The 18316-nt window shown below is 50.7% G+C and overlaps 2 protein-coding genes across 2 annotated transcripts in view; one reads left to right on the forward strand and one right to left on the reverse strand.

Annotated features, from left to right (window-relative positions):
• SGPL1 (sphingosine-1-phosphate lyase 1) overlaps positions 1-11803 on the forward strand; it is a 29132-nt gene extending 17329 nt beyond the window's left edge. Inside the window, exons 7-14 of the mRNA XM_082764266.1 lie at positions 3573-3661; positions 4462-4567; positions 5018-5116; positions 6122-6271; positions 6423-6661; positions 7130-7276; positions 8216-8336; positions 8432-11803. Of these exons, the coding sequence (XP_082620392.1) occupies positions 3573-3661; positions 4462-4567; positions 5018-5116; positions 6122-6271; positions 6423-6661; positions 7130-7276; positions 8216-8336; positions 8432-8572 (1092 nt within the window). The 3' untranslated portion in view covers positions 8573-11803. The remainder of the gene's footprint in view (positions 1-3572; positions 3662-4461; positions 4568-5017; positions 5117-6121; positions 6272-6422; positions 6662-7129; positions 7277-8215; positions 8337-8431) is intronic.
• Positions 11804-12045: 242 nt separating this feature from the next.
• PCBD1 (pterin-4 alpha-carbinolamine dehydratase 1) lies at positions 12046-16292 on the reverse strand. Its single transcript, XM_082764267.1, has 4 exons — positions 16195-16292; positions 13966-14097; positions 13529-13609; positions 12046-13019 (listed from the first exon to the last, which is right to left on the reverse strand). Exons 1-4 carry the CDS (start codon positions 16195-16197, stop codon positions 12921-12923), a joined length of 315 nt encoding a protein of 104 aa, XP_082620393.1. The 5' UTR covers positions 16198-16292; the 3' UTR covers positions 12046-12920.
• Between the last annotated feature and the right edge of the window lie 2024 nt (positions 16293-18316).

Raw genomic sequence — 18316 nt, forward strand, 5'->3', positions numbered from 1 at the left:
AGTAATCATTTTCGGCAGCGTATGGCTGCTTCCTATTTCTCCCTAATTGCTACTTCTGTCCTTTCTTCTAATCACCTTATGCAAGAGCAGAGCGACAGGATTTGGTGACATTTTTGGCTCCCAGGAGATCCTAATCACATTCCTGCGATGACTTGGAAGGACTAATTAAGCTCAGTACGTAGAGGAGGAATGGGGGGAGTTCAGTGTCTGATGTAGGTAAGTGTTCCTGGTCACAAGGTGCTCTGCTTTGCAGTGCTGGCTCTGAGAATTTCCCTCCCTAACTTGAGGGGGAAATTTGAGGTTTTTATGCAAGCCTGCATAGTTTTTAGTACTTTTTTGAACTTGAAGGGGCAGCTTGGAGTGAAGTGCAGAGGGAAGTTGCATGTGGGGTGTGTGTGTTTGATGCTGACCTCCCTGCTTTGCAGCTGAGCACAGGAGGGAGCAGCCAAAATCAGAAGATGCAAGCCTCAGCCTCGCATACAAGCCTGCTTGTGTCTTCCTCCCCAGCTCTGGGGCTTCCAGGCTTTGTCACGGAGCTGCCTGCTCCTTTGGTGTAGGAGTTTAGCAGTGAAATGTGAGCACTGCATCTTGTGTGAGGGCCTTAAACTCTGGCTTGTCCTTCTGCAGATCTATCAGGCTTTATCTGTCATAAGCAGGTCACCTTGAGAGATAACTGGGGGCTTTTACAACCAGCAGGTTTATAGGGGTTTTATGCGAGTCTGCCACTGTGTTATGGCCATACAGAGGGTTGTGGTGTCTTCTTGCCTTAATGCTGCCTTCGAAATAAATCGTAGCTCGCTTTTATTCATGGCATAGCTCAGCTCAGGGAAACTCAGTCAGTTTTGTCCCCAGGGTCTGGATGGATGTGTTTGCTAATGGGAAATTCCAGCAAAACGGAGAGACCCCAAGCTGAGCAAGGTGGCTGCTGCGTGTCTGACAGCTTGACAGCGGCTGCAGGTGGCGTGGCAGCAGAAATCCCCCAGCAAGGACTGTGCCTCTTAGTGCTGTTTGAGTGCTGAGGCTGCAGAGCGCTGGGATGTGGAGGGAGTGAGTAACAGGAGGGATATACCAAGCTCAGAGAGCAGGAGGGTTATGTGCTCGCTCCTTTTCCTTCCCGTTTGGAAAATAATAAATCAAGAACAGAAGTGTGTTTATTTGCCTCTTTCCCCACGCTTCGCCTGGCTTTAGAAGATAGCGCAGGGCTGGAAAGCTGCCTGAAACAATGCCTGTTCCCAGCCCTTTTCCCCGTGGCATCGCTCCTGCCTGTGCACTTTCGTTTGGGGGAGGGAGGAGATGATGTGAGTGCCGATGGCCGGTGCTGAATCACGGCGTGCTGGCCAGCTGCCGGCGTGCCGCGGGCGGTGGGAAGTTGTCCTGTGACTGTGATTCAGGCTCTGGCTGGGGCAGGATGAGCTCACAGCGAGGCTGATGGAGCCTGTGGGTGATTTGGGCGAGGAGCAGACCCCCTCTGCGGGTGTAAGCCTCCTGGACCAAGCTGCATCCCGCTGCTCTGCCGCATCTCCGTGGTGCGGACTCGTCTCGGGATGATTTAGGAAGCTCGCCTGGCTGAGAGGCAGCTCTTCGAGTGGATTTTCAGCCGGAGCCGCTGGCTGAGCGAGCTTGCTGCGTGGTCACGTACGTGCCTGGGAGGAGGATCCATCCTGGAGCTGATCAGCTGGTGACAAGTGATTTTCACTTCCCCAAACCTGCACGGCTCGATGCTTGCGTGCAGGTGGTGAGCCAGGCACTGGGGGTAGGTGCCGGCTGTGTAAGGGTGAGGCAGTGGTGCTTTGGGGGAGAGACAAACATACAGAAAGCAGCCTCTGTAAAGGCCTTATGAAGAGCGGGTTAGGATCGGGTACAGGTAGGAACAAGCAACATCACAAGCAGGCTGTAATTCCGCTCCTTCTCCCACCCCGCAGCGGCGAGGGAATCCGCGTTGTGCTGGCTGTGGTTCTCCCGAGACAGCTGGCAGCCCTACAGGTCTCCTTTTATCAGAAGGGTTGAGAAGTGAATGACACAGCCCATAAGCTGCCGAAGGCGTTGTGCTGCCATCTATTTGCTTCACAATGAGTGCAATGATTTCTTTATCCAGCGTGAGGCTCTCGTCGGGCTTTGCTGCAGCAGCTGCTGCTTTACAAAGCGGAGAGGAAAATAAAAAAAAGCAGAAAGTGCCTGTGGTGTGGCAGTCACTGCCACGCTGCCTGTGGTGGCAGCTGTTGCCAGCTTGGATCACGTTAGGGAGAGATGTGGCAGGCTGCTTTTGTGCCTGTGAACTTTGTTCCTTATCGCTGTGCTTAATGTTTAGTCACTGTCACGCTGTCAGGCGTCTTCCTTGTGTTTTGGGGTTTTGTGGCAATGTCAGCTGAGAAAAAAAAAACAGAAGAAAACCCAGACGAAACAGATGTCAGAAGGCATACCAATGCGGCTGCATCCTTTTTATGGTCACTTGGGGTTGGGGATAGAAAATCAGTCCCTCTGTAAGCATTGGATGGAGCTCTTGGTTCCTTTCTTCCACCTGAACCACGAGCACCTGCTGTAGGTACTGGCTGTCCCCAAGTCACGGCTCAGCCCGCGCAGCAGGAACAGATGGAAGCATTAATGCCTGCAGGCTGCTTGAAAAGCCAGCCTCGTGTTTTACGAGGTTAAAATTTTACCTTGGCTTGTGCCCTCACTTTCCTGGCCCTTGTGCACCAGGGCTCATAGAGGCTTGCTGAAGACAGGCCTCCTGCTTGAGGAATTTGTTACAACAAAGTGTTTCACTTATTTGCCAAAAGCAAATGTGTGCAGTAGTGAACTCAATCAAACGGGTGGTGTGTGTGCCTTCCTCTTCTCACCCCCATGATGCAAAAACCCCTCGCTCACCTTTGGTCAGGGGGAAAAGGGCTGGAACAGCACAGATAGCGAGGGATGAGCTGGGGGGTGTAATGCCCAAATTGCTTCTTGGGTCCTGGAGGGCTTCTGTGAGCTCCAGCCTGGTACTGACCAGACCTTGCCTGGCCCCTGCAGAGAAAGGGGCACGAGGGCTGTGCGCTCTGCTGTGCCCTGGGTTCTGGGAAGGTTTCTTAGCCCAGGAGCAGTGCCAAGCCTGCGCTGGCTCCGTGCCTCGGCGTGGCACTGCTCCAGACCTAATAAACCCCACTGCACCTCGGTTAGCTGAAGGCAGAGTCAACGTTGTTGTTTCTCCATACGCGGCATCGTTAATCTGTAACCCAGATAAAGGGTCCCCAGGTAACCGGGGGCTGAGCAGGCACTTGGAGTCTTGTGAGGTGTGCTCACCTCCACCAGCTGGCGACTGCAGTGCTGTCCCCTCTCGTCAGGCATCTGTCTGCATTTTTTTTCCCATATTTTCTCTCCTTTAAATAGCAGAGTCAACACTTAAACCTGTGCTTGCCACCTGAACGTCAGAAAGCTGCCTTCAGCTGTCCAGTGGTGTCTGCTGCCCTTGAAAACCCGAGCTGTCCTCTGCAGCATTTCTGCCCAGAGATGCTGTGGCTGCATCCCTTCTGCTGTTTTCCTCTCCTGCAACATCCACGTCAGTGCCTGTTTTTCTTTGTTTCCTTTCACGACAGATGACGTCTGGGGGGACTGAGAGCATCCTGATGGCCTGCAAGGCGTACCGGGACCTGGCTTACGAGAGAGGCATCAAACATCCAGAAATGTAAGCAACGCCTTTGGGGCTCGGCTTTTGCTTGTGTGACTGGCTGTCCCTCTGCGCTGAGGCGGCTGCTAGGCCCCTGTAATCCTTCATTTCATAGCCTGTTACCACCCCCTCCTTGTCCATCTGTGCCTGGAGGCCTTGAATGCAGGAGAAAAACCCAGGTGGAAGGAAACGGTGCAGAAGCACAGGAACTGTTCAGCAGCCTAGGGTCCTAGGGGTGGATGTGGGCTGTAGAGCTGGCGTAGCCGTGCCATGCACGTGTATTTCTGCAATACCTGCATGCAGCTTCCAGACAGAGCCTGCTCATCTCTGCTTTGGGCCCCTCTTGTGCAAAGATTGCAAGGCGCTTTGATGTATTTAAGGGTTTTGATTTCGTTTGGATCAAAGAGGGTTTAGCCTGAAAACCCTGGGACTGAAGTCGGGGCTGATCGGAGCTGAAATGAGAAACTGTGCTAATCATTACGCTGCTAATAGAGGATTTGCTCCCTCTAATGTGCTGCTTTTTTCTAGACAGTGCGTCAAAAATGTTTCTGTGGTTAATTGCATAAGAGAGGAAGTCACAAAGAGAGATGAAACACTGGTGTTCATCTTCTGCTGAATTCCTGTGGCTCTTTTCTTCCCTTTCTAACATTTTTGTATGGTATTAAAGGCCTCTGAAGACACAATGCCTCCGAGAACAAGGTTAACTGAGGCAGTCTGGTCACTGCTGGTGGAGATGGGAGCCATCAGCTGTTGTGTTCATTTGGTTGAAGCTCAGGGGTGCTGCCTGGGCTGAAGTCTGCGATCTGTTGCTTTTCTAGGTTGGTCCCAGTGAGTGCTCACGCAGCATTTGACAAGGCAGCCCACTACTTTGGACTGAAGATGATTCACATCCCCTTGACCAAGGCTATGGAAGTGGACGTTCAGGTACCACTTTAGGCAGCATGGCACTCTTCCTGTGGGAAAGGAGCACTGTTAGGAAATCACAAGGCATCTTCCTACCCGGAGAGATGAACCTCAAGGGAAGAACAGTGGGAATAAATGCATGTCGTGGCGTACAAAATTTAGTTTGAAATCAGTGGATGGGATGTAACCCATCCCTTTGGCCTATGTCATTAATTTAGAATCAATTATGTACATCAGAAATAGCCACAGGTTTCAGATGAGGATGAACAAACACATTTTGTAGTACTTCCAAGTGGATGAGTTAAGTGATTCAGCTGATGTCTGCTCATGCTTTGTAGCTCATCGCTTTGCTTTCTGTAGGCTTTTGTGTGCTAGCTTTTCAGACCAGATGCTGCATGTTGTATTTTTCTTTTTTGGCAGGGTGACACTTGGTAAATGGCATGTGAGCATCTTCTCTCTTTAAATCTTCAGGCAATGAGGAGAGCTATTTCGAAGAACACAGCCATGCTGGTCTGCTCTGCTCCCCAGTTCCCGCATGGGATTATGGACCCGATTGAAGAGGTGGCAGAGGTAGGATGGCCCGGGGTGCTGTGGTGATAAAACCGGTACATCCTTCTGCACAAAAAGTGAGCAGGGGGGTCCAGGATCTCAGCCAGTGAATCTGGTGGGAGCAGCAGACCGGTTGGGAAGGTACTACTGCCATTAAATGGGTTGTTAGCAGCAGGCTATGTAGGACACAATTTGAGGAGGAATGTAAGGCTCTCTCATTTTGCACTTACTCAGAAACTGCTGTGGGAGGGTGGGCTTTAAATGCCAGGTATTACCCCTGGGCATTGTCGTGAAGCTGCTTGCGTGGGGCTGGATTGCAGACTCGAGCTGCTGCACGCAGCGTGTCATAGCAAGGCAAAGCGACAGGCCTGTAGCTCCTGCTTTGTCTCTGATCTCCCGAGTCTGTGCCATAAACTTCTGCAGCAGCTGAAGGAATGTAGTGCGTATGCGACTTCGACCTCTGCTGCACCCTCTGCGAGACAAGCCAAGAGGGCTTGTCCTTTGATATCTGAGAGGAAATAACAGCAAAGTAGGCCACCTTGTAAAAACGCTTTGATTTAGGGCCTACTGGCTGTAGCAGGCTCGGTGCAGAAGCCGGAGGAATGCAGTGTTGCGGGGGGAGGAGGAATCAAAGGGCTGGGATCTCAGTTTTCAAACATGCCTTTTGTTTTTCTTCCCATGCTCCAGTTATTTATGTTGTATGTGACCAGCAAGGGGCTCTGACCCTTTTCATTTGGATCACGCCATTACACTTTGTATACTGCTTTCGGACCAAGTTGTCACATCTCTTTGTCAAATAGAGCAAACTACCAAAATACAACATTTTTTTTTCTCTTGCTGGCCATCTTTATGTACGTGCAAAGTGGGAGAAGGCATCTTACAGGTAGCCAGCCCTTCCAAAAGGCTCCAGAAATGTTCAAATGTGAACTGCAGAGTATCTTTAGCAGCGGGAGGTTGGGTACCCCACCTACCTCATTTTTGTCCCTGGTTGCGTGTTACTCACCAGAGCCTCTTGTTTGCTCACAGCTGGCAGTGAAATACAAAATCCCCTTCCACGTTGATGCCTGCCTGGGTGGTTTCCTCATTGTTTTCATGGAGAAGGCCGGCTTCCCTCTAAAGCATCCCTTTGACTTCCGTGTAAAAGGCGTGACCAGCATTTCTGCTGATACCCACAAGGTAAGAGGGGGGCAGAGAGGGGTCTTCCACGCTTCTGTTTGAGGGGAGCAACTCCTGATGCCATCCCTGGTGCCAGGGATCTGGGTGGTCATCTACGAGAGGTGCTGCTGAGCCCCCCTGCCTCTTTGTAATGCTTTGTTACCCCTTGCAGTATGGCTACGCTCCCAAGGGTTCCTCCGTGGTGCTGTACAGCGACAAGAAGTACAGGAGCTACCAGTTCTTTGTGGCACCTGACTGGCAGGGGGGCATCTACGCCTCCCCCTCGGTGGCGGGCTCCAGGCCCGGTGGGATCATAGCCGCCTGCTGGGCAACCCTGATGCACGTGGGGGAGTCGGGCTACGTCGAGGCCACGAAGAGGATCATCAAAACAGCTCGGTTCCTTGAGTCAGAGTACGTGCGTGCCTGAGCTTCTTGCTTGTACTCTATAACCCCCTTCTGGACTCCCTCTCCCAAACTGTTTTTCTCTTGCAACCTTTTTTTTTTTTTTTTTTTTTGTCCCTTAGAGAAGCTATTGCATGAGGGGAAGTCACTCAAGATGATGAAAGGAGGGTTATAATTTCTCTTGTTGGGATGCCTGCATTGCTGTGTGAGCTGATGGTCTCTGCTGTGTTGTCCTTCCTTGCCTCTCTCCTCACTCCTTCTCCATCCCTAAGCATGCTTTAGGGCTTAAATCACCCAAGTCCTCTGCTAAGTCCCAGTGGCCTGTGCTGATTGCATGATTTTTGGTGGGAATGTGCCCTAATCTGTTCCCCTCTCTTGCTTTGAGGCCCCAGAGAGATGGACAGAATGCCTGACCCCGTTCTGCCGTTTCATTTTAACCACCCTCAGTCACTTTTTTCTTTTTAATGTTCCTTCAAGGTTGAGAAAAATTGACAGCATCTTCATTTTTGGGAAACCTGAGGTGTCAGTCCTCTCCATCGGTTCAGACACTTTCGACATTTATCGATTATCTAATCTGTTAGCTGCCAAAGGATGGAACTTAAACGTCCTGCAGTTCCCACCAAGGTGAGTTTGTGGTCCCAGCGGGAGCCATCATTCATTGTGGAGCAGAGGAGCAACGTGCAGAGCCAGGGCATGCAAGATAGGTGTTGCTAGGCCACCTAGCTCTCTTAATTTGCTGAGCGTTGCCCGTTATCTAATAAATTGTATGTAGACTTTTCCTCTGTGGAGAGGCAATTACATTTCTAATTGCTGATATACAGCAGCAGTAGCTATTTTAATGAGCCTGGCAGAGGGCATAGCTAAGGCTCTCTTTCTGTTTAGCTCTGTTTAATACAAGCAAAAATATATAAATAGCTGGGGTTTTGTCTCAGGTCAGCAAGTGAGGGTTTGTAGGTGTTTATTTTTTGTTTAAATATCTTCTTCCTGCCCAGTGAAGATGAAGGTAATCCAAAGAACAGTGACAGGCCGATCATTTTCAGTGATTTTTCCACTCTGATGTAAGAGGAATGCTTGTCAAAAACTTCTCTTGAGTGGGTAGAGGTTTCCTTTCTGTGGGTGAAAGGGGCAAATGTTCTAAGATAGAAATCTTCTAAGATAGCACTGCACTGAAAATGTTTTAAACTTGCAGCTAGCTTGAAGAGGAGTCTAGAGAGCCCGAAGTAAATAGCTCAGAGGTGTGAGCAGCCCTGTTACTTCTGCTGAGTGCCAGCTTCCACGCTGGGGGTGGCTGACAGGTTACCCAGACCTTTAACGGTGTATGCTGATGTCAGGAAGGGAAGGGGGAGTTGGCATTTTGCAGCAGAAGAGCTCAACTTCCCGCAGCTTGTTCCAGCACGTATTCTGCAGGGATTACCTTTAATTGTAAGGGAGCAGATCATCTTCTCCCTTAATCCCACTAGCACTTTATTTTAAAGAGGCAGGCACTGGCCAGGGAAGAACTAAAGGGCTGTATGTACCTGATGTGGCTAATCTCTCCCTTCTGCCCTCCCCTCTGCCTGCCAGCATTCATCTCTGCATTACGCAGCTGCACACCAAATCAGGCGTGGCTGAGCAGTTCCTGAAAGACGTCAGAGACAGCATTGAGGACATCATGAAAGACCTCAACGCCAAGACCACAGGCATGGTAAGGAGCCGGGATATAGCAGGGGTGTGTTGGCTGAGAGTATTTCCTGGGTGGAATTAAGGATCCCACGTAACCACCTCTTCTTCTCCGCTTAGGGAGCCATCTACGGAATGGCCCAGTCCATCCCCGACAGGAGCCTGGTAGCAGAGATTTCTCTGGCCTACCTGGATGGCCTGTACAGCACCGAAGTTCCTGGCGGTGACAAGCACATGAACGGCTCTCCTGGCCACTACTGACTGTAGCACAACTATCGGTGCCTTGCCAGTTAGCACTGGGGTGGTTTTAAAGAAAGGTTTCCTAGGGAAAGAGATTGCAGTATAAGCCTTTGTTCCTACAAGTACAGGTCTGATGGCAGCTTGATCTCAAAAACTTTATTCCCCATCTCCGTCTGCTCTGAAATCTGCATTATTTTCACACTCACCTTTTGGTTTTAGGGCTTTCCTTCCCTTCTCCCTGCCTACTCTCATCATGAATTGAGCATCATTCCATGACTCCAGACTCCTCAGGTATTCTGTATATCACTTCATTCCTTGCTGTTTCTTCTCCTCAGACGGTGCATTCAGCCGGTGTCCAGCCAAGCATTAGATTTGAGTTTCCATGTTGTGTTCCAAGGCTTCAATCTTCCCAGAAGTTGAAGGTAGAAAATAAATTGATTTTTTTTTTTTTTCTTTTGAGTATTCCTCCAAGCTACTGCATTTAACAAACCATGCTGGGAGCCTTGTATCTATGTAACGCAGAGCTGATAGATTGGCAAAGGAAAGATGATCAAGTAACTTTTTAAACCCCCCTCTGGAGATCTCAGACTGCAATCAATATTTATTGAGGATGTGGGGGGGAAACAGCACACAATCCTTTTCTGGAATCTCTCCGTTTGAATAACAGCAGAAATAGAAAGCAAGTGGGTGGTGTACGGAGAGGAACTGGATGGTACTGAAAATCCTAGGTACTTAGTATCTGTTTTGCTTCCCTGCCTCTTCTAGAAGACATGCATCGACCACCTAGAGTGCTGTCGCACCTTGCACAGTTCTGGAGGGATGTGCAAAACAGGGATTTCACTGTTCATAACTTGAAGGTTTTGCACTATCTCACAATGCTGTAGTCGAGTCAGTGAAGCCCTAGCGTGTATCATGGCTGGGGACTTGACGTGCAAACGTATGGCACCAAAGCTGACTTTTTTTTAAAAAAAAAAATCATAATCCTTTAGTATAACAAGGTGACTTTTGTAATAGAAAGTAGTAATCTGTCTGCTCTTTGCACTGATTCTTTTAAGGCACATTCTCAAAAGGGCATTCACCATTGTGCCTTGATGCTTCTCTGGCTTTTTGGGGGATGCCAGGGAGGGTTTGAGGGGTCAGCTGTTGACTGGCTGCAACATTAGCTGCAGTTTCCTTACGGTACTATTCTGAAAACAAAACCTCAAAGTCAGGCTGGCCTCAGGTAAACTGTGCTTGCCCATAAGGCAGAGTAGTCGTGCTATTGAGCCAAGTCCCCTCACAGTATTTCAAAGATGCTGGCAGAGCTCTGAAAGGAAAGAGATAGGAAGCAGTAAGCTGGAGGTAGCCGAGCCCTGGGCATACAGCCTTGTTCTCTGCTGTTTTTGCTGTGAGAGTTTTACCACTGCAGCTTGGGAGGCAGTTGTTGCCCTCAGGACGAGCTGGAACCTCTTGAGTTGTTAAACAGTGGTGGAGCTGCTCCTGCAGGGCTTTCCTGTGTGTTTCCTCTCGGCTTTTGGCATGCTGCTGAGAGTTTCCCAGGCAGAGTTCAGCACCTGGAAGAAGACTTGGTGCCATGACTGCAGCATCTCTGCCGAAATGGGCTTGTTAGCCCCAACCTGGCCCCCACTGGCTTAACACAGCTGAAGCACACGCTTGCTCAGTAACTACACAGGCTGAGGAGGCTACAGAGCAGCTGCTGCACACCCAAATTTTGGACCTGGAGAGTGCTGGGAAGAACACTTTGCTTTTTAACAGGTTTATTAGTGCTAGGAGGCAAAGCATTTTGGCCATCTCCTGTCACGTTGAACTGGTGGCTGCAGTGCATGTCTCTGAGCCCTTCTGAAAACATCCCGTCTGAATTGCCTGACAGTCTCTCGGTGTGTTAGCAGCCCTGGCAGTCAGCGTTTGTGTTGGACCTGTTTATTCTGTCAACGCCTTGCTAACGTGACCATTGCTGCATCTCTCAGTTTGCTGTACTGTGGGGAGAGCCTGAAGTGTCTGTCTACTGTGACGGTTCTCTTTGAACCAAGGTGTGGAAAACAAAAGAGGAGGCTACTCGTTTTGTTTCTTCTTTAAAAGAAAGGGGGGGGATGGATTACGGGGGAGGTAAAGGAGAGGAAAAACTCTCTCCTCTGCCCTGGTGCCATCCTCCCTGAGGAAGTGGGTGGATCAGTGCTTCATTTCACATTTTTGGGTGGATTTGAAGATGTTATTTGTAACTTAATGTACTTCATTCTGGACCTCACCTACTAGTAATTTGTGGGTTTAATTGTACAATGTGTATACGTTCTGTACTGTAAATGTAATCCTGTGGTCGGGAACAGGCCACTGTAATTTACTGTTGTGTAGTCTTTATTCATCCTGGTCACCTAACATGTAATCTGCTTCTCCTGTATCATGCCAAATGGTTTTAGAGAAAAATGAGATTAACAGGCTATATAATTGTCTCTGTCTCAAAAAAAAAAAAAAAAAAAAAAAAAAAGACTGGATTATGATCTGGAGGGATTTTCCCAACTGTTAATCCCTGCGAGATTTCGGACTGGTCAGTTTTTCCAAGCAAGACACTACATTTGTTACTTGTACAAAGCACTCCCAAGCGAGTTGGGTGCTCCTAGGTACTAGGCTGAAGAATATCCAGATGGATGGGCCAAGAAGAGATGTCTGTCTTCATGCCACGGATTTCATCTGCACTTTTCTGGTGACTTGGGGGAACGGAAGGGTTGCATACACCACAATAATACCTTGCCCAATAAATTCATCGATTTTTTTTAATGAACAGATGGGATGAGTTTCCTCTGATGGCAGTATTTGATATTGCTCTGGTTTGCCACTGTAAAACTGTAAGCTGAAATAGCTGATGAGATGGTAAAAACGGGCCTGGTTTGCATTAAAATGGTGCATTGAGCTACCTGGGCTCATTGAACTCTTCATTTATTCTGTTTCAATGCTCATTTGAATGGATGGGGACCTGTTGCTTCTGATCTTTGCTCTTGGGAGCAGCCTAGTCTGTGGCAGGGAGAATGGTTTATGAATTGTATTAATTCTGCCCCAGAGCTGCTCTTTTATTCCGTCAAGATGAAAGTGGTGGCTGTGACTTCCTCTTGCGATGTTCAAGGCTGCCAAAAATTGTGTATGTGTAAGAGCTGTGGGTTTTCTCTTAATGCTTTGTGGAACTTGGAGGGTTGAAAAAAAAATCTGATTGGAGGTGGGTGATTCCAGTATTTCTCCCAGGCTGTTCTGCTGAGAACAACTGCTGTTGGTTTCACAGCAAAGCCTTGAAACCAAAAAGAAAAAAGGTAGAAATTCAGGCACTGCCTGAATGCCACTGTTACTGGAGTGAAGATGTTACAGCACCAAGTCCACCTAAAACCCCTTTTGGGAGGTGTGCCCCAGCCCCTGCTGCGTTTGTGCCTTTTGGTTGTGTTTTCCCCATGGTTGTGCCTCAGGTCTGATGGCTGCACTTTTGGTTTTTTTGATAAAAACTGCTAAAAGCAGTTTTTATCAGATCTGCTCCAGCTTTTAAACAGTGCTCTGATAATCTCATTCTCTTTCAGACCGTGTTTGCTTTGAGGTGCAGGCCTGTGAAGGCACGTGCCTCTTCTCCATGCTGCTTCGAGAAGCTTTTCCATGGCAGGAGCACCTTGCTGAGACAGAGCAGTCAGGGCAGTACCTGGCTTGGGAAAACCTCTTGGCGTAATCCTGACAGTGAGGCCACCTCCTGAACTCAGATCAGGTTAACCAAGAGCTTTATTGTAAACACTTTCGGTTGGTTTTCTACTAAAAGCCGGTTACAGTAGGGGTGAGATGACATGCCTGCTTATAATACTGCCAGAGAGAGGTTAAATTAATAACCACGTTGCACATCACAGTTGTTGGTGTGTGATAAACCGAAGGGTTCACGTACCGCCTTGTGAATAGTAAAGCATGTTTTGGTACAAAAGAAGCAATAACAGTGAAGCAATAACAAAAAAAGAATAACAACAAAAAAAAAGAAGCAATAACAGATGAGGTCAAGCTCTGGAAGGATTTACTGCAGTAGTGTAACCTTGTTCCTGGTGAAAGGGCATGCCTACTGAAAGCCCCTGAGGCTCAGTAGTCCGAGTGGGCAGTGCACAGGTAAAGGGCTGAAGCATGGAAGTGGCAAGGTCAGAGATGGATGTAAGCACAGGAGGAAAGGCTTCCTGGCTGCCTCCATCCACCTGAAATGCCAAGCTGTGCGTGGCAGGGAGCTTGGTGTGGGCTTAGGCAGTCTGGGTCTAGGCACTAGCTTGGAAGTAAGAGGGAGAAGGCTCGAGGTGCAGTCGTCCAGGCGAGGCGTGGGTTGTGGCTGCGGCAGAGCTGATATTTGGCTTCACGTGTCTCTCCCTAGTCAGGACAGGGAAGCTGCAACCTGCTCGATGAAGCTGGCCAAGTTGATGTCTCTCTCGGATAAGCCCGTGCACTCGTGGGTGCTCAAGGTGATGTGAACCTAAAGCAGACAGACAGCGACTGAGTGCTGCTGGCAGAAAGAGCAGGAACAGGTTCCCCCAGTGCTGCAGACAGCTCGCATCTGATGAGGCAGGTAGTGCTATTACTTTCTCCACTCGTTAGTAAAATTTCCTGGGGTTGGGGAGGTGTTGAGGCATTTCACATGGTTTTCTCCTTGGCCACAAGCAGTGGCTGCTACCCCTGCATTGCTCATGGCAGCCAGCTGTGCCTTTCAACTCACTATCCAGAAGCTCTTCCCCTTGCCTGCTGCTTCTGGTACTGACCTAAAAAAGCCACCAACTCTGGTGCCAGCTTACACATGGCTACTGCTCAGCTGGGCAGAAGCAAAAGGGGAAGGAAAGCGGCTGTAGGTGATGGCTGCAGGCTGTCTGTGCTATGCCAAGGGAAGAGGTCCTGCTCGTCTGCCCGGGATTCATGCTATTTTATGCCTCACAAATGGGATCTGCTCCCCGAAGAGCTCTGTTTGTCCCTGTTGTCCTTGTTCCTTACCTTATTGTAGACGTTGAACCACTCAGGGTGGTGATCCAGTTTTTCTGCCTGTAGAGCCACTCTGGTCATGAAGCCAAAGGCCTGCCCAGGGAAGTAAGAAGAAAAGTTAGCTCTGGACCATTTACCTTGTGATACGTTGTTGTTCACCCCATTGATATTAATTTTATACCCCATGTTTGTAGGAATCCAGGCAAATCCAAGACCTGGGATGTTCTATATCTTTGTTGGGGTTTTGTATGGGTCTTCCTCTTTTTGGGGATCTCTTCCCAGGCAAGTGCTGTCTCTGGCAGAGTGGTCTTGTGTAGGTTATCTTGCTCAGCCATTGTGTTTTGGGGAAAATGGATGTGCTACTGTGGCTGAGCCCTGCAGGTGAGACACCCTGCTCTGCAAACCAGGTCTCCAGCACTGTAAAAACTCGGTCCTAGCGATGCTCGTACCCGGTTGAAGTCCTTGAAGTGGAACTCCTTGAAGATGGCATCTCTGCCTTCCACCTCGTTCCACCCCACGGCTCTCAGGTTTGGCAGCAGCTGCTCCCTCTCCTCCGCGCTCAGCCTGTGGGCTTTTCCTGCCTGGCACCGGGGAAGGGAAGAGGAGCAGGTCAGCACGGCAGAGGTAGGATGAAGCAGACCCCCCAAAAAAATGGGCATCCCTTGGATTTTGGAGTTACAGCTCTGTGGAGGCAGCAGCAAACTGGGTGGGAGGTGTGTGTGTGCAGACCTGAACCCCTGAGCACAGGGGTTATCAGTGCTGGCCTCGAGCACAGCCTCCTGGGACACTCCTGCTGTGTGTACGTGTTCATTACAGCCTGAAGTACTAAGAAATGGTGGCTTTGGGTGGTTAGGCTCCAAAACGCATAATATTTTGCCCCCTGCCTCAAAAATTCTGTATCTGTAAAGACTTCTGGAACTGAGAACCGCTTGCTTTTGAGGTTTGTGAGGTACCCTCGGAAGGAGGAGGACTTTAATTGCAGGGCAGCTGTACTGGAGACCTCTTCTAGAGCAGAAAAGAAGTGGTGTGAATCACAGAGATGAGTCACAGTAAATTGGAGTTCAGCTCCTTTTCCTTCAGCCTCCCTTACGTTAGGATGGATTTTAAGAGGCTGTTTGTCTGCGAGTGACAAAGGGCAGAGGGAGGGACTGTGATTTAGCATTGTCTTCTGCTCCTGGGCAGAGCTGTTGCTTCTTAAAGGGGGGTGAGAGGGGGAAAGCTGCAGTTCACGGCTTTAGCAAGCGAGTAGGGGCAAATATGGAACTAAATCTGTGGTGGGAGCTGCCCGAGCTGGCGTGACCTTCCTGCTCGGTGGGCAGGCAGGGATGAGCGTGCAGAGGTGTTGCTTTTCGTGGAAGCTGGCATTCTGGCAATTAAATCCTTTCCTGAGGGCGATCTGATTGCTAGCACTGGGGAGGATTGTTGTTTCGCACTGGCACACACCAACATCTCTTTGCCATTTGCTTTCCTCTGCGCTTTAGGGCAAAGCCTGGCGAGTTAGGGGTGAGGCCCCACGACCCCAGCCCCCTCTTCCTTGTGCTGCTCAGCTGCTTAAGGTGCTGTTGCCGAGCATCCGTGGCCTGCTTAATGCCAGCCGCTCCCGAGCACCAGGTTTCGAGGGCAGGTGGTGAGTAAACACAGCTCAGAGCAATAAACCCTCGGCTGCTGCCCTTCGTGCCGATGGCGCGATAAGCCGGGCGCAGGTAGCTTAGCAACTGGATAACGTGGGCACGGACGGAGGCCGTGGCGGGGGGGGGAGGACTGGTGGCAGCACCAGGTTTTGGGGCCGACAGAGGGCTGGAAGCTGCTCACACACCATTGTGTGGAGTGGGGAGGTGGTCTGAGGGCTGAGGTGGGCCGTTCCTGGGGTTTTGCACAGGCCTGGCTGGGTTCTGGCTGGCAGACTGGGCAAAAAACAGCTTGTAGCAGTCTCCCTGCACCCTCTGTGCCCTCCACCCCATCCTTCTGTCCCTTTTTTTCCCCCCCAGAGCATCGGCCCGCGTGCTGTTTTGGTGGGTACAGCATGTCCATGCTTTCATGTGCGCTTCTTCCTTTAAGCACACACGCTTTTCATTAGGGAAACACAATTAGTTTGTTTTCTTTTGCTGCCTTTCCACTACTGAGGCATTGGATTTTCTTATTTTTCTGCCCGCAGGACGCTATTGTGCAACCGAGGCAAAGGGACCAGCATGGGAAACTGAGAGCCTGTCCCTAAGGGTTTTCTGGAGATGAAACAACCCCCCTGCCCAAATCGGCAGCTTCCCTTGTAAGCGTGGCTCCTCACCTAGGGGGGGAAAAAGGTGAGGGGGAGAGCCCCAGCGTGAGCAGGACTGGAGTTGGCTGTGCCACGAGGCCTCCCCTCTGGTGTGAAAAACCTTCTCAGAGCCCCCACGGGCCGTGCAGCTGGAGCACGAGTGGGGCTCACACCCCAAAGGTAGGATTTGAGCAGGAGCCGCGCTCGCAGTGCTGACAAACCTTTCCCTCCCCCTGCGGAGGAGCCAGCAGGCTGTGGCTCTGCTAATTCAGAGCTGCCCGCGTTACTCATTAACCACAGCACGCAGCTCTGCTCCTTCCTCCCTCTCCTCCTGCCTCCTTAGGGCTGCAGCAGCCACCTTAAACCCTCCTTTCCCCATCCTTCCCCAGCGAAGCAACAGCCGCGTTGCCTGCCGGTGCCTTACCATCGCCTGCTGCTGTCTGTGGCCTCCGTCCCCGCTCCAGGCTGGGCGTTGCGAGCCGTGCTGGATCCCAACAGTGGGGTTGGGGCCACGGGAGGCGTGGCGAGGGGTCGGGTCCACCCAGGGCGGACCGCTGCCCGTGCCCCACGCGTTTCCCAACGCCGCCCGGCAGCGGTCGCCCGCCCGCTGGGCTCAGGGATGCTGGAACACAGGCCCCTTGTGAATCCCCGTGTAACAAGCAGTGGTCATGGGCTCTACGCATCCCTTCCCCAGCGGGATGTTTTCCTGACCTGTTGCAGGATGGAGAGGGGTGGTTACGAGCCCCCCGGGTGCTGTTGTGATGTTCTCACGTGTGCCTCCCGGCCCCGCATCGCTCCGTGCAGTGACAACCACGAGCTGAGGGCTGTGCCGCGTGGGGACAGCCTGGATCATTTCACAGGGTGGTGATGAGCCGGGGTAACGCAGGGACTGTGCATGATACCGTGCCTCTGTGCATTTTCAAGGTGTTTCCTCCTGTTGCTGAGGGAACCGTGTCCATACGGATGCTGTGAGCTGTTCCCCAGCCTGTTTGCTCCCCAGATTTGTGCCTGTGGCTTGTCACCTGCTAAACTCACTCACGTGGCAGGCAATCTTCCAGAGCTGACAGTTCTCTGCCTTGCTGATGTACGTGACGCTGCACAAGCCCAGCAGGTAGCGAGGACAGAAATGCAGCACCCAACTATACCCTGCTGCCTTTCCTTACCCTTGAGCCAGCTAATTTGGGGAACTTTTGAATACAGTGTGACACACGTCCCTCGTAGATACTTATGCATATCTTGTTTTCCACTTTTCAGAGTTCTTGAGCGCCACAGAGACTATTTGTTTCTCCAGCAGGCGTGTTAGAGGGAAGCAAATCCTTCTGCTGTGGTAATGAAAAGGAAAAATGAGAATCTTTCCTGTCCTGGGAGAGCCTCTGCCTCCGTCCGGGGAGAGGAGACTTGGAAGGCAATGCAGCACCTGGGAAGAAAATAGTCATCTGCAGATGTGAAGCTGGAGGCTTTGATATGGAAGGCAAGAGGAGTGTCGTACCGTTGTCAGCAATGAGATCAGGAGGTGGGATTGTTTGTAGGGCAGGGAAAGGCGAGCAGGATGTTCTCTTGGCGTGGGTTGGAATTGCAGGACTGGCACTCTGAGCAGCACAGCCCCGGGGAAGTGCCCCTGCAAACAGTGCTGTAAGCAGGAGGTGAATGAAGCCGTGCTGGAGCAAAGGGACAGGTGGAAATATGGATGCTGGAGGTAACAGCTCTGCCCGAGTGGTGTCAGCTGCAGCCTTCTGAAGAAAACGCAGTGGCAGTTGTGATATTGGCTTGTCAGGGCCTCAGGCACACCTTGGTTAGGTTGCAGTGCCTCTCCTGGCCTCCCTATTGATCTGGAGAGGGGGGGACGCAATCCCCCACCTCTCACCGTGCCCTGCTTCCCCTCTGTGGTTTTTGTTCCAGCCCAGCTGGGAGCTGATCCTATTTACTTTGCCAAGCGCGCTGCCAGTACAGAGCAATTGACAGACACCTCGGCTTGTTAAAGGTGAGAATTTCTGTGGTTGGAGAACATCGGGAGAAAAACGATTAATTATACCGTGTCTGCTGATTACCCAGCTCCTTTGTGATGCCAGTTTCTCTCCTAGGTTATAAATCAGCACTTAACGACCAGCCTTCCATGTGAGATCTCTCTCTGGCAGAGGGATGTGCTTCTGCTGAAAGGTGTCAACAGGGCAGTTGTGATTTTCCTCTGTGTAGGTGTGAAATTGTGCCTGGGCGATCCTCTGGCTGTCTCTGAATCCTGCGCCCCCGAGTGCATGAAATCCTCCTCTGCTCTGCTTTAATTTTTTCCTTTTTGAGATGGGTCTCTTTCAATTTAATGATTAATTGAGCGCTGTTGGGCAAGGTGTTTGCACAGGGAAGCGTGCAGCCCTGTGCAAGGGGCATGCCTCTCACTGGGGGAAACTTCTGCTCTTTTTTCCTCCCTTTTCCCCTAGTTTAGAGCTGTGCTTTTTTGGGGCTAGGTCAATGGCAGTTTAACTCACATGTGCATTGCTGTAGCACACCCATGGGGGTTATCATGTATTTGGATTGAGCTCTCGCATCACTAA

Source organism: Aythya marila, assembly GCF_965140915.1.
Source record: "Aythya marila genome assembly, chromosome: 7".
NCBI classification, from domain to species: Eukaryota; Metazoa; Chordata; class Aves; order Anseriformes; family Anatidae; genus Aythya; species Aythya marila.